This window comes from Salvelinus fontinalis, chromosome 15, assembly GCF_029448725.1.
Source record: "Salvelinus fontinalis isolate EN_2023a chromosome 15, ASM2944872v1, whole genome shotgun sequence".
NCBI lineage: Eukaryota > Metazoa > Chordata > Actinopteri > Salmoniformes > Salmonidae > Salvelinus > Salvelinus fontinalis.
In genome coordinates, this window is record NC_074679.1 from 37,307,948 (window position 1) to 37,323,262 (window position 15,315).

General features: G+C 44.6%; 1 protein-coding gene across 7 annotated transcripts in view; it reads right to left on the reverse strand.

Annotated features, from left to right (window-relative positions):
• The window catches only part of hectd1 (HECT domain containing 1), a 28,320-nt gene extending 13,160 nt beyond the window's left edge, over positions 1-15,160 (reverse strand). For 6 of the 7 annotated variants that reach the window (XM_055863627.1, XM_055863629.1, XM_055863630.1 and 3 more), the window contains exons 1-23: positions 14,915-15,160; positions 12,851-13,134; positions 12,339-12,573; positions 11,650-11,877; positions 11,169-11,450; positions 10,359-10,629; positions 9,918-9,994; positions 9,286-9,384; positions 7,826-7,940; positions 6,868-7,042; positions 5,147-5,285; positions 4,777-4,947; positions 4,368-4,590; positions 3,870-4,133; positions 3,528-3,604; positions 2,995-3,129; positions 2,567-2,713; positions 2,187-2,281; positions 1,984-2,089; positions 1,718-1,852; positions 1,360-1,499; positions 921-1,244; positions 633-799 (exon numbers count right to left, since the gene is read on the reverse strand). In XM_055863627.1, coding sequence (XP_055719602.1) covers positions 633-799; positions 921-1,244; positions 1,360-1,499; positions 1,718-1,852; positions 1,984-2,089; positions 2,187-2,281; positions 2,567-2,713; positions 2,995-3,129; positions 3,528-3,604; positions 3,870-4,133; positions 4,368-4,590; positions 4,777-4,947; positions 5,147-5,285; positions 6,868-7,042; positions 7,826-7,940; positions 9,286-9,384; positions 9,918-9,994; positions 10,359-10,629; positions 11,169-11,450; positions 11,650-11,877; positions 12,339-12,573; positions 12,851-12,990 — 3,745 coding nt within the window. In that variant the 5' untranslated portion in view covers positions 12,991-13,134; positions 14,915-15,160. The other variant, XM_055863625.1, reaches the window with a different exon arrangement.
• Between the last annotated feature and the right edge of the window lie 155 nt (positions 15,161-15,315).

The window sequence follows — 15,315 nt, forward strand, 5'->3', positions numbered from 1 at the left end:
AATAGATGACGTGCTGGAGCTTGCAGGGATTTGTAGTTTAGATGATGTTTAATCTGATGCTAATTAGCAATTTAGAATCTGAGTAAATATAGCCAAATATATTGATAAGTCACCTTGTCCGAGAGATTTAAATGGTTATCAAAACGTCACGCCAGGGTAAGCCTACACGAAACACAGCCCTTATTTTAAGTGTTTCTAAAATCCCCTAACGTGAAAATTTACGGTGGATAAACAATTGGAAGGCTTTCCCTGTTTGATGGGTAAAAATAATAAAAGCAGACATTGAATATCCCTTTGAACATGGTAAAGTTATTGATTACACTTAAGATGGTATTTCAATAAACCCAGTCACTACAAAGATACAGGCGTCCCTTCTAACTCAGTTGCCGCAGAGGAAGGAAACCGCTCAGGGATTTCAGGCCAATGGTGACTTTAAAAGGGTTACAGAGTTTAATGGCTGTGATACGAGAAAAGTGAGGATGGATCAACAGCATTGTTAAAATCATTAAGTGTTTTGACTGTTCTTTGACAGCACTGGTGAGAGCTTAGACCCCCAAAGAGCTAGCAGAAGTAGCAAGAACAAACTCCCTAGATGGAAGAAATTTTGAGACGACCCAGGTGCAGACTCTTACCTAGCTGGTCCTCACACACGCCGCTGACGGTGCCGTAGATCTCCAGGCCTGACAGAGACAGGTAGTGGGTCTGCCCGCTGGCATTCTTACCCATCTGCTTGATGCGGATGTGTCTCCAGCCCTGCTTCTCCTCTTTCGAAGGGTCCAGAGGCCAGGTGGCTGTGGACCTTCGACAGGACAGGACACAAACTCAGTTAAAATCAGACTTACAGGTTTAGGGTCCTGAGTTTTTCCTGTTGAGAATCTCCTGCCCTATGGGCCATTCTGTCTGGGACAAGGCTTACTTACCCTGGCTCGTTGAGGCTGCAGTCATCCACGTGGGTGTACAGACTCATCCAGATCTGGCCGTCTTTGGACACCTGGAACACCCAGTTCCTGAGGGCAGAGCGGCCGTAGCCACGGGCATGGCGCAGGGTGTAGGCCGAGGGGATGACCCACAGGCCCAAGTCGATGGCGAACCACGCGTTCTTATCGTCGTTGGTGTGGCAGTTAAGGGCAGAGCTGTCCCGACTCAGGATGTCCTCCAGTCGGCCGTAGGGCAGGTTACGACCCTCAGAAGAGGTCACTACCACCAGGCCGTAGGCTGCTGGGTTCACCCACTCATAGGCAGTCCTGGAGACACAAAGGAAACACTGAATTAATACAAGGTTGTTTTTCTTATATTGGATCATGAGCATTAAGCTCATTATCAGGTCTTTGTACATAAAGACAATGGGAGGAGACTTACTTTGCATTGGTGCCAATCCAGTAAACTATTCCGTTCTCGTCAAAGTCATGCTGGTGTCTGAATGTGAAGGTCTGTCCCTCTCTCAGTTTCCTGACGAAGATGAAGGAGGATCTGTCAAAGTCGTACCACTGCTTGGCCACCTGGAGGAGAGAGAGATGAGATTACGTGCATGTTTGAGATTGACTACATTGCAGTCGGAATGCACAGAATCACTGATCTTCAAATCACCTTGCATACTAAATAACTTCTATTATGTGATCAAGACTAGCACCTCAACTTGCTCAAACTGATCCCCTCAAACACACCGAATGGCAGATAATGAGAGGATGAAACAGGGTTGAAGTAAAGGGGGCAGTACCATCTTGAGGAGGTACTGCTCCAGAGACTCCACGGTGGCCAGGGGCTCCATCTTCAACATGCGCCCTGTACGGTCGATCAGCGCCGTCTCCCCAGGGGCACGCTCCAGACGGAAACGCAACCTCCTCGTCAGGATCTAACACACGCACACAAAGAATGACGAATCCGTTTTACTGACCCTAAGCAATAAACAGGTAGCTGGAACAAACAAACGACTGGTCACCACCACTAACACTAGTGTGAGGTGCGGTTGGAGGAGAGACTCACCTGCAGGTTATAGGTGGAGCCTGGGGTGTCATACAGATGCAGAGGTAGCCGCTCAATGGACTCCAGGACTGCTAGTAGTTTGCGGATTAAGGCAACTGCAGGTCGGCTGAATAAGTGGGACAAACCAGGAGATGAGCCACTAACACTTTATTTAAAAGAAATATATATAATATTTTATATTAAAGTCCAAATTATTAGATTACCTTTCATCATCTTCGTTTTCACTGAATGCAGTTTTAAATACATTTATCCTTTCCATTAATGGTTTACAATCATGTTTCATGTCAAGTTCAACACTCTGAAAAAGAAAAACAGGAATTGAGCAGGAGTTGGACTAACGACACAAAATATTCAGATTCAGGAAGTTTTATTGTCCCAGCATTGAGGAAGTTGGACGCCCAGACAGTGTTGAGAACAAGGCTAAGCAAGGAAGAGAAATCTTCAGACCAAATGGATTCCTATATAGTGCACTACTGTTGCCCAAAGGGCCCTGGTGAAAAGTAGTGTACTATATTGGAAAAAGGGTACCATCTTAGACCACATCCAAAATGCCTCAACCATCCATTGATCCTAACCTACTTACATTATTAAGGACAGTAAAAAGTGCTTGAACAAGGCCACTGCTGCACATTTCATATGGGGAGATGGTGTTTTCATCCTTGAGAACCACAATCAAGTTTTCCAGAGCCGTTTTCATCAGGTCTCTCCATGTGTTCTCTCCCTCAATACACTGCAACAGACAAAGCAGTACATTTAACTTTCACCGTGCCATCAAACCTGTCACCTATAGCTTCAGACAGAACAACCAAGAGAACAAAAACTCCATGACAGAGTAAGTCAAATAAAAATCTACTCAATCTTATCATTGTAGCGATTTCACTGTAAAATAGTACTGAGTGCTGTTGTGTGAGTGTTCCAAGTCAATTCCCTCACCCCCGTCTGTTGGTATGCATAACGTTATCGGATTGTGATATAAATGAGGTTAGAGTTGATGTGCTTCTGAGTTAGTACCTGTCTGTTGGTATGCAGCTCCCAAGCAGACTCCAGCTGGGTGGCGATGTTTCTCAGGGTGACCACCACCCCCCTGGGCATGCTCTCCACCGCCTTGAAGTGGTCTTCATACAGGTCTCTGGCCACAGTCTTCACCTACATTTAGATTTTACATTTTAGCCATTTAGTAGACGCTCTTATCCAGAGACACTTACAAATCCAGCGCATTCAACTAAGGTAGGCAAAACAACCACATAGCAAAACACAGGAACAGACAGGGAGGAACTCTAGTCTCACTGGGCAAAGGAAAGACTGGGGGTTAACTAAAGTATCATAGAATCTAAAAGAATGATATGACGGCTTAACAACTAGATGGGTAATATGTCATGCGTTCTAAAGCAAAAAGACAATCTGTGTCCCTGTCAAAAGAGACAAAGTTAACTTCTATATTCAGGGAGTAGGAAGCTGGCTTTAGAGAAACAAAAAAAATAAAAAAAATACTGGAAAACACTGAACAGCAGACTGACGTCACCGCTAGAAAACAAAACATCCACCTTCTGTTTTGTTTTCTCCAATTTGGATTTGAGCTTCCTTCCTCTCTTCCCAGTCCAGCCGGTAACAAACTCTGACCCTGTACAACGCAAAACAAACAGAAAATAAACTATTAGAAAGACAATCCCCATAGAATGCAAACCAGACTAGGAACTGGTGCACTTGATGGCTTCCCCTGGCCATCACCACCTCCCCTCATTCTAGCAGAGGATATCCTTACTATTGATTTACATTTTCCTTATTTAGAAATATGCATTTCTAAACGATTTAGGAACACTTAATTACAGAATGAAATACAACATGAATTCTATGACCTATATGCACTGAAGTCCAAACCAACTGACCTAGTGACGTTTCAGCGGTGAAGGAATGCTTGGTGCCCCTATTGGACTCAAACACGAAGCCGGGCAGGTCCTCCTTGAGGATGGTGGCCTGCTGCCCGTCAGAGTTGTGGATGGCGATCTCTCCCTCCTTCAGGCAGGTCAGGGACCAGTTCCCCACCGTCAGCTTGGTGGGACCCAGGGCAGACAGGATGGGCTGGCTGGCTGTCACAGGCTTCACCTGGCTCCGGGCACGCTGCAGCTTCTCCAGAAACTCACTACGACTCTCTGGGTGGGAAAACAAGGATATGATGATGTCGTCGTTAGCACAATAGACAAATTGGAACATGATGTTGGTTGCGAAATCACCAGTATAATACCGTTATTCATTCATTTAAAACTGCATGTACATAAGTGGAGGGAGCTCATACTGGCCTTATGTCCCAAAGGAGATGAAGAGGAATAAGTAGCTAGTTGGGGGAAGTTCAAGTCATAACAGTCCAGGTATGTAGCTAGGTCTACCTGAGCTGTCGGAGCCTCCCTCGGGGCTGCCGCTGGAATACATGGTGGCCAGCTTGCCGTCCAGGATGAAGCGGAACCATCCGTTGGAGCCGTTGGAGAGCTCCAGGGCTGCAGCGTCGCTCCAGATGTACAGGCAGTCCCTCCCCCTGATGACGGACCAGTCACGCCAGTGGTAAGGCTTCCCCTGCTGCACCTCTTTGGCTTCCTCCTGGGGCTCGTCCTCCTGGCAGGACAAAGAGAGACATACATTTACATTTTAGTCATGAAGCTGACACTTATCCAGAGATAGACTTGAATGATACATTTATATAATAATACATTTGTAGAGTGCTTTTCTTTAACATACAGACATCACAAAGCTCCATCAGTGCATATTTGGTCTGACTGCAATGTGGTGTTCTTATTTCACCTTCTCTGGTTTGGACTCCTCCTCGTTCTCGTCGTCTGAGGTGGGTCCGGCCAGAGTGGACACCTTGTTGATGACGCCCAGCCTGGCCAGCTGGTCCAGGAAGACGTCTCCTCCCTTGTCCACCAGGTCTCTGATGATCTGCAGGGCCAGCAGGTGACCGTCATCATCATCCTGTGGAGGAAGAGAGACACAGCAGTTAACTTAGCCTTCAGACACAAGCACTGTGGATGAAACCTGGTGCAACTAGAGAGCTTAACAGGCATCAGGTCAGTGGTGGACGGCATTGTTAACAGTGGTGGGTCACACACACATCTCCTAATCCAGCACAGTGGAACACACACAAAGGGATGGATGTCGTGTATTGCCTTACCTCCTGATCCAGCACGGTGGCCGTGATCTCCACTAGCACGGTTGGCAGGTTGTGACCGGCGTCAGAGTAACACACCTCCTTCAGCAGCACCTCACAGCTGTAGTGGATCATCTTCCTGATCAGAGCCAGGCTAGCTTTCCTGGGGGGGGGGGGGGGGGGGGGCATGTGTTAATGGCGTTGTGTCAATGTATTTGCATATATCCCTACTGAAATGAAAATACATTCAGGCGCTTAGTCATATAAATAGTATTATGTACACTACCGTTCAAAAGTTTGGGGTCACTTAGGAATGTCCTTGTTTTTGAAAGAAAAGCAACATTTTTGTCCATTAAAATAACATCAAATTGATCAGAAATACAGTGTAGACATAATTGATGTTGTAAATGACTATTGTAGCTGGAAACAGCAGATTTTTTATGGAATATCTACATAGGCATTCAGAGGCCCATTATCAGCAACCATCACTCCTGTGTTCCAATGGCATGTTGTGTTAGCTAATCCAAGTTTATCGTTTTAAAAGGCTACTTGATCATTAGTAAACCCTTTTGCAATTATGTTAGCATAGCTAAAAACTTGTGCCGATTAAAAAAGCAATAAAACTGGCCTTCTTTAGACTAGTTGAGTATCTGGAGCATCAGCATTTGTGGGTTCAATTACAAACTCAAAATAGCCAGAAACAAAGAACTTTCTTCTGAAACTTGTCGGTCTATTCTTGTTCTGAAAAATGAAGGCTATTCCAAGTGAGAAATTGCCAAGAAACTGAAGATCTTGTACCACGCTGTGTACTACTCCCTTCACAGAACAGAGCACACTGGCTCTAACCAGAATGGAAAGAGTGGGAGGCCCCGGTGTACAACTGAGAAAAATAACATTACCGTCTAGTTTGAGAAACAGACGCCTCAAGTCCTCAACTGGCAGCTTCATTAAATAGTACCCTCAAAACACCAGTCTCAACGTCAACAGTGAAGGGAGTAGTACACAGCGTTGTACAAGATCTTCAGTTTCTTGGCAATTTCTCACATGGAATAGCCTTCATTTCTCAGAACAAGAATAGACTGACGAGTTTTAGAAGAAAGTTCTTTGTTTCTGGCCATTTTGCGCCTGTAATCGAACCCACAAATGCTGATGCTCCAGATACTCAACTAGTCTAAAGAAGAACAATTTTATTGCTTCTTTAAATCAGCACAACCGTTTTCAGCTGTGCTAACATAATTGTAAAAGGGTTTTCTAATGATCACTTAGCCTTTTAAAATGATAAACTTGGATTAGCTAACACAACGTGCCATTGGAACACAGAAGTTATGGTCTCTGATAGTGGGCCTCTGTACGCATATGTAGATATTCCATAAAAATAAAATCTGCCATTTCCAGCTGCAATAGTAATTTACAACATTAACAATGTCTACAATGTATTTCTGATCAATTTGATGTTATTTTAAAAATGGACAAAAATGTTGCTTTTCTTTCAAAAACAAGGAAATTCCTAAGTGACCCCAAACTTTTGAATGGTACTGTACATCTATGAGCTTAGACAAGTTATACAGTAACAAGAGCATTTTGTCTTGTGTGGGTGGGAGGGAGAAGTATCAAATGTGTTTGAGTCAATCATCCTAGTCATTGGTAACATTCTAATGATTTTATGTTGCATAGAACACACTGGTAACGTTACAGTACATTTATATGGACCTTGGGTCGATTGGTCAAATGATTCTCAAAGTCACCTAATAGAAGGTAGCATGGTTTGCTGAAAGGTTTGTGCGAATACTGGTAGCAGTCTCTTCAAGTAGATTGGGGCCATCTCTGGGTCTCCTTTGGGTTCACTGCCCTCCTCCTCCTCCTTGTTCGCATCTTTCTTCTTCTTGTCCTCTCCTTTGTTAACGGGGCACATCCAGTCTCCTACAGAACAGAACAGGTTGTCACATAACCACTGTCCTTGTTTTCAGATAAAGAACATGATATGGGTCACTCATAACCAAGGTTTTTTACTGACAGTCGGTTAACCCAGCTGCTATGTCCGTTTGTTGCGGTGGTGGAAAAAGTACCCAAATGTCATACTTGAGTAAAAGTGGAGAACTTAGAAAATGACTCAAGCAAACGTAACCCAGTAAAATACAAGTTGAGTAAAAGTATTTGGTTTTAAATATACTTAAGCATCAAAAGTAAAACTAAAAGTATAAATAATTTCATATTCCTTATATTAAGCAAACCAGATGGCACCATATTCTTGTTTTTTTAATTAACAGATAGCCAGGGGCAACACTTAGACATAATTTACAAATGAAGCATTTGTGTTTAGTGAGTCACTAGATCAGAGGCAGTAGGGATGACAAGGGATTTTTTCTTGATAAGTGGGTGAATTGGACCCGTGTCCTGCTAAGCATTAAAAATGTAACGAGTACTTTTGAGGGTCACGGAAAATGTACGGAGTAAAAAGTACATTATTTAGGAATGTTGTGAAGTAAAAGTTGTCAAATATAAATACCAAAAAAACTACTTTAAAGTATTTATACTTCAGTACTTTACACCACTGGTTTGTTGTTTGCTCGTTGTTGTTTCTATGTATATGTAACTTCGAAATCATTTCCTCCTCAAGGACAACAATAAACGTCAATCAATCAACTCCCAAATCAAATCGAAAATCATTGGAAGGTGTGATTATGTTCATATATTATAACTCACCAGGAGACTGGAGGATGGCTACAACCTCACTGTGGCCACGCTCCCTGGCTTTATCCAGGGGAGTTTTCCCATCTTCATCTCGGAGGTCAGGGTTGGCTCCATGTCGCAGTAGAGTCTAGAGACACAGACAGCGATACTTACTAAGGAAACATGCATAGGGTCTAACTGTACACTATTTACACAAAAGTATGTGGACACCCCTTCAACTTTGTGGATTCGGCTATTTCAGCCACACCCGTTGAGTACACAGCCATGCAATCTCCATAGACAAACATTGGCAGTAGAATGGCCTTAGTGAAGAGCTCAGTGACGTTCAACGTGGCACCGTCATAAGATGCCACCTTCGCAACAAGTCAGTTCGTCAAATTTCCCGTCAACTGTAAGTGCCGTTATTGTGAAGTGGAAACGTCTAGGAACAACAGCGGCTCAGCCGTGAAGTGGTAGGCCACACAACGGGACCACCGAGTGCTAAAGTTTTTTTTGTCTGTCCTTGGTTGCAACACTCACTACTGAGTTCCAAGCTGCCTCTGGAAGTAACGTCAACACAAGAACTGTTCGTCGGGGGCTTCATGAAAGTGGTTTCCATGGCCGAGCAGCCACACACAAGCCTAAGATCACCATGCGCAATGCCAAGCGTCAGCAGGAGTGGTGTAAAGCTTGCCGCCATTGGACTCGGGAGCAGTGGAAATGCGTTCTCTGGAGTGATGAATCACGCTTCACCATCTGGCAGTCCGACGGACTGTGTTTGCAGATGCCAGGCGAACACTACCTGCCCCAATGCATAGTGCAAACTGTAAAGTTTGGTGGAGGAGGGTTAATGGTCTGGGGTTGTTTTTCATGGTTCAGTCTAAACCTCTTCATTCCAGTGAAGGGAAATCTTAACGCTACAGCATACAATGACATTCTAGACAATTCTGTGCTTCCAATTTTGTGGCAACAGTTGGGAAAGGCCCTTTCCTGTTTCAGCATGACAATGCCCCTGTGCCCAAAGCGAGGTCATTACAGAAATGGTTTGTCGAGATCGGTGTGAAAGAACTTGGTCGACACAGAGCCGTGACCTCAACCCCATCGGGATGAATTGAACTATGAGCCAGGCCTAAATGCACAACATCAGTGCCCGACCTCAATAATCCTTCCCGCAGCAATGTTCCAACATCTAGTGGAAAACCTTCCCAGAAGAGTGGAGGCTGTTGTAGCAGCAAAGGGGGACCAACTCCCTAATAATGTCCATGATTTGGAATGAGATGCTTGATGAGCAGGTCTCCACATACTTTTGGTCATGTAGTGCATTTCCAAACAACATATAGAGAAGGATGGAGTGCCGTGCTCAATTTACATTCATTGAAATCAACATAAACCAGCGCCCAACATGCCGGCTCCTGGGCCTTTGTCAACGGATGTTGGTCAAAAACAGAGCATCAGAAGATATTTCCTATGAGAGTTAAAGAGAGCTTAGCTACCTTTGCTACTTGAGGCCGCCCGAAACAGGCAGCGTAATGGAGGGAGGAGGACCTCTGACCCCTGTTGACATCAGCACCTCTCTCACACAGGAACTCAACCTGGGACACCGACCACAACAAACAGGAGCTATTCAACATGGTCCAGGCAAAGGAACACTTTTAAAAACATTGAAACAGCAAATAGAAATGTATGTTTCTAATGAAAACTAGTCCATGCAGTCCTTCCTAGTCTGTTTGGAGCCTAATGAATACAAGGTGTTTTGTAAGACAACGTGATAGACCTGTGTTGTGGTCTGGTTTCGAGGTGACAAACAAGCAATTATTCAACCAAACCCTAGTAGTCAGGCTGCATTAGGCCACATTATGGATACACACCATTCATTCATGTTTATGCTGCTGTTTGTTGCTATGGACACCTATTGTCAGAGCCTTGAGCCCTTCCTGGATGTGAACAGCTTTGTTCTTCCAGCTCAACAGGGAGGAGATACTATCCTTCATTTCCTGGGCACAATGAGCCATTCTGTTCTCATGTATAATGGCCGCCATAATGTACAGGGTAAACTATTACAATTACCCTGTAAAGAGATGGAGGGATACAGACTCAAGTCTAAAAATAATAGCTAACATCTTACCATTTCCTGTGTGCCAAACGCAGAGGCCCAGTTCAAAAGAGTCTGCCCAACGTCATCCATGAAATTCACTTCAAAAGCTGAAACACGGGAATCATTTCGGGGCATTGACAAAGCGTGCACGCCATCATAAACATGATACATCTACCATTATGCAAACAAAAGGTTGAAATGAATGAGGAAAAAGGGCACCATTCCACCTGATTGGACAAGCTTCCTCTGCCACAACCCCCTGTAGCCTCCAGACAGAAACACCACATGGTGATAATAACAAAGGTATCTTTTGGTTATCACTACGGAAACATCCTCCAGGAACAATAAACAACCTGATATTTACATTTAGTTATTAAGAAGAGGATGAAGAATAAAACATAGGATGTCAGCTTCCCAAATGGTGCCCTATTCCCTTTATAGCGCATAACCTTTGACCATATATCCACCCACCCCCGGTGTCGATTGCGTCGATGAGCGCATCTGTGTCTTTGCTGCGGATACAGTCGATGAGCTGTCGGTGGGAGCGCTCCCCGGAGCTGTCCAGCCGCCGCAGGCCCGGGATGCGTCCTGTGGTGCCAGCGGTGGATTTGGGCAGAGCCTTGCGGCCCTCAAACAGCAGCACCAACAGCAGGTCCACGAGACGCATGGTGTCCAGAACACAGCGTTCATCCCCCTGCAGGGCACTCTCCATTGAGTCAGGCAGCGCAGAGCGCAAAAGATCCTACACACACACAGGAAACACACAGGCGCGCACACACACAGGGAGGAGTCAAAACAAAAACACAGCTGGAAATTATTACCCCAATTCATTATTCTCCTATGCTAGCCATTCTCACGTCATCATAGCTCTCATTACAATACAGCGCTCGTCACTGAAATATTCTGAAACTGGATCCTTTCCAAGTTTTTTGTTTGTTATTACCGTTAGCTTTTAAGATATTGCAGCTCATACATTAACATTCTGTGCCAATAAAATTGTTTTGGAATAAATTATGAATTCTTACTAATACAGAAATGTGTCCCAGAGGGCACATAACACCAAACACAGCTACCAATTTGGCAGCAAATTAAACTGCAATAATTTGTCAAGAAGGCTAAGGACTTCATTTAAAAAGCATTCTAATAAAACTCCTCCCAGAGTGTAGTGCCTTTGAGGCTGGTCCTTGAAGATTACATTTCAGAAAGGGTATTTTGGACCAATTTGTTTTGTAACTATTTTTTTAATTTTTTTAAACAAGACCAAATGTAAAATGTCCTTACATGGGTGACGAGGGGAGAACCTCTGCACAGGGTGGAGAGCAGGCTGACGATGGTGGACACCTGGTTGCTGAGTTTGGAATCAGCGACTGTGGGTTGTGCCCCAGTGGAGGTCCGGCCTGGCTTACTGGTGGAGGAGGGTCCGGAGACCGTGCCTCCTGCAGCAGCCATCCGGGACAGCAGCTCTTCTGTCAGCCCGTGCTTGGCCAGAGGCGCCGGGTCCACCCCTCGACGGGTGAAGCGGTCCGCCAGAGAGGCGAAGCAGCGAAGAGCCCCGTCAGACACCTGTGGATCAATGGGTTGCATTGTAAATCAATAACAATGGAATCAACCAGACCTTTGAGCTTCTTTCCGATGATAATTGAGTCGATTTATATACTACCTCTCCAGAACATCAAAGTATTTATATGGTAAAGGGAAAACTCATCCATCCACCACCAATGTGTCCCCCCACTGATGACTCTTGAGTGGGTGTTCTATTCACCTGGTGGTCCTCGTGTTTGAGTAGGCTGGAGAGGGACTCCACACAGGTCTCCAGAGAGGAGTCCTGGGGCTCCATCTTGCTGCACAGGCGAGACACCACAGCCATGGCAGAGTGCAGGGTGTCCTTATGGACCAGATGACCGCTGTCCCGGATGAAGCTAAGCACACAGTTCAGACCCCCAGCCTCAAACACTGCTCCAGACTCCCTGGTACAGATCAGCTCCAGCACCTGACAAATGACAAACACAAGTTCAGTCAACAAAATAATACATTCATTATTGATTATTTACGGTGTTATTTTATGGTGTGTGGTCAATCTCACTATGGCCTGTACACAGCACCCGACTACTTTTGAGAGTGAGCATGTTCTCTACTATTCTACAAACATAAGCCCTTCCTCAAACAGATATACTTCTTGTGTACACTACAGATAGAGGAAATATGACCTGCATATTCAAGACTTCATTTGCATCTTCTGATTTGAATAAAACGTCTCCGTTAAAAGGGAAAGAACGTTCTCTTGCGTAAACAGTGAAAGGGAGCCTGAAGCCACCAGTTGATCACATGAATAATGAAAAAGGCAAGGGGCATAATTGAATAATGTAGAACCAAAAAGTAGATCTCCACACTGGTATGATGTTCCCTAACTGAGTCTTCGTCAGGAGCATTTTCGTAATAAAAAAAGCATACCTTGACACACTGCTCTGCCAGGTCTCTGCTGGTCCTGTTGTTGAGCTCCACCACCACCAGGCGGTTACACAGTGCCTTGATAGCCCCCTCCACGCCAACGATCCTGCGGGTGCACTCAGCCGACACGTCCAGGTAGTATGTGATGGCGCGGGCCGTCACCTCCAGCACGTTGTCCGGAGCGCTCTCGTCCAGGAAGATCTTACACAGGGCTGGGAGGAAGGTGCGTGGGGGACACCTGGGAGAAGAGGACAGAGGACATTTTTTTATTTATCCCATTAGAAGGGAGGTAGAAGACCTCTTACGTACCTCTTGAATGACATATAAACAAGCAGCTGTGCATGACTCATTAATCACATAAAAGGAGTTGTTGTTTTGTCATTATACACAGTTTGTATAAGCACTGCATTGTCCTCAACAGTATGACAACAGCTTGGGATGTTTGAGAGATGTTTGTGAGCCCAACAGTTGACATTTGTGAGATCAACAGTTGAATGTGTGTGTCTGTGACTCACGTCTCGAAGCAGCGGTCCACATTGTCAGACATGAGCAGCAGCATGCAGAGCTGCTCCAGGGCGATCAGCTGCATGTCCCTCTCATCTCCCTGGCCCATCTGGAGCCACTCCAGCAAGGTGTCTGGGTCCACGTCCGCCATGATCACCCCCCTGCTACAGCTCCCTATCTGGCACCTAGCCCAATCACTGCTGTGGGCTGAGCTGGGGACTCATCCGCTGGATGGCGAAAACACTGATAGGTCCAATCACTGCTCCCTCCCGTGTGTCATGAAGTCCTCCTTCACCTGGGGGAGGAAGGGAGACAGAGGGAGGGATGGGAGAGAGAAGGTAGAAAGAGAGAGAGGTAGAGAAAGCTGGCATTTAGTTTAATCATGGCTGCCTCAAATTTGCAGTTGCCAATGGGATTATGTTGGGCAAGTCAGAACAACAAAGGTTTGTAGCTAGTTTATGTGTAACAGCTGAAACGTGGTAATTGGTATAAAGAACTAAACAACAACCGTGACCTTTCCTCTCAGGAAAATAAGTGGGGCACAAAACCTGTTCTCCGGCTACTGTATGTAGAGTGGAGGTAGCATCTCAACACAATAGTGAGATCAAATATTTTCAGTTGGGGGGTGAACTACATTGATTAACAGCAGAACCGTCTCCTTTGTTAGAGCCTGGATGGCTACAGGCTAAACAGGCTTGGGGCATATCATCTTATCAACAGATTAATCACAAATTGACAGTGCTTGAGGTTTCTATGACTCTAGCAACCCAAGAGGTTGTATTGAGCTATTGTGTCGGATTTTGACCTAGGTTCCATTTCCTTTGAGATACAAACAGAATGTCCAAAAAAAGTATTGTAGGTAGGTAGACTTGATCCATCTTCCATTATTTACAGTCTGACAATAGAGACACTAATTAAGCCTATGTGCAGACATCTCTTCACTAAAGTGACATGATCATCATTATTATAGTACCTAATGTCACAAATATCGCCAGAAAGGAGAGCAAATATGTTCAAGTCAGCAGTTCTTTAAAATAGGCCTATCTAGCCAGCTAGTTAGATCATGACTTGGTTCATTTTTACTGCCACTGCAGGCCAGCTAACGTTAGCTACATGACTAAGTTAGCTTGCTACTGTTAGCTACCTTTGCTACTGTAATTGACAAGCTACTGACGTTGCAGTTGTGACAGACAACCTAGCTAGCTAAAAAGTGGCAGTATAAAAATCGTACTGTGTGTACAAACAAGCTAAACTGCATAGTTAACTAACATAAACAAGCTACCAGTTGCTAGCTCTAGATAAGGCCCCACCGTTACTGACCCGCTAGCTAGCCCAGCTCTATCAGCATAGCCATCTGTCCACGAAGACACTTCATATTGTTGACCAGTTAGCTACATTATTATCTGATGTTGTTCTTCCATAAACTGTCTTTTAGTACTGTGGTCAGTTACGTTAATGTAATTCACTTTTGGCTATTTTTAGCTAAATTAACTAGCTAGCTAGGGATTGTTACGTTTGTTAGCAAGTAACTGGTAACCGGTTAAAGGCTTTTGCCAGTAAATTCTAATATATTAAATACGAGTAAGCTACTTCAAGCTAAGTGTGTGGTGGGAGGGAATCTAAACATAGCGGACTGTATAGAAGTACGCCAAAAGGCAACATTGTGTTTTTCTGGTTGATCTCTGCATATCAGTTTTAGCCAACTGGCTACAACAAGCTAATGTTTGTCAATGTAACTAACGTTATCTAACAGTTAACTCCTAACGCTGTTCAGATTAGCTAACGTTAACTGGGTGTCTCGCTAACTAGTTGTCTAAAATTAAACAATTACATTACAAGCAGAAAATATTTACTAACTAACATGCATATTTTGAGAATTGGAAAATACTGAATAGTTCAAACCACGGTCGTAATAACAGCTACAATGTTATAATACATGGCCTGACCATGAACACATAATCCGCGAGGCTTCAGTTCCAGGAGAGCCCAAGGCCGCCACAGTTCCGTCAGTCACAACACATAGGAAAAATTGGGTCGCTTGGTTTACAGCACCAACATATCAGATAATCACTCACGGTCTTTCAGCAGATGACGAGAAGAAAATGACGATCGATCAAACAAAATAGTATGTAGAGGAACACGCTAACCTAAGAAAAAAACAGCTTAATTCCTAGGTATTTTTACCGAGACATTAAGGTCAAAGTGGACGGTAATGCAATACACATCCGAGCGAAATGGAGAGCCGTTTCGTTAACACAGTTGGCTCTCCGTCGTATGTATCACGAGGCTACGAAGTGTCCTAGTGTATACTCCATTCACAGTATGGAAGGCGGCGCTACAATACGTAGAAAAGCACAGACCACATTTCCATAATTACTTTATGTAAATGATGGACCCCACTGTGGCCCCCCAACATTCTAGGGTAACTATCTTCATTGGGCATACTCAAATTGGTATCATTCTTGAACGTTACAGT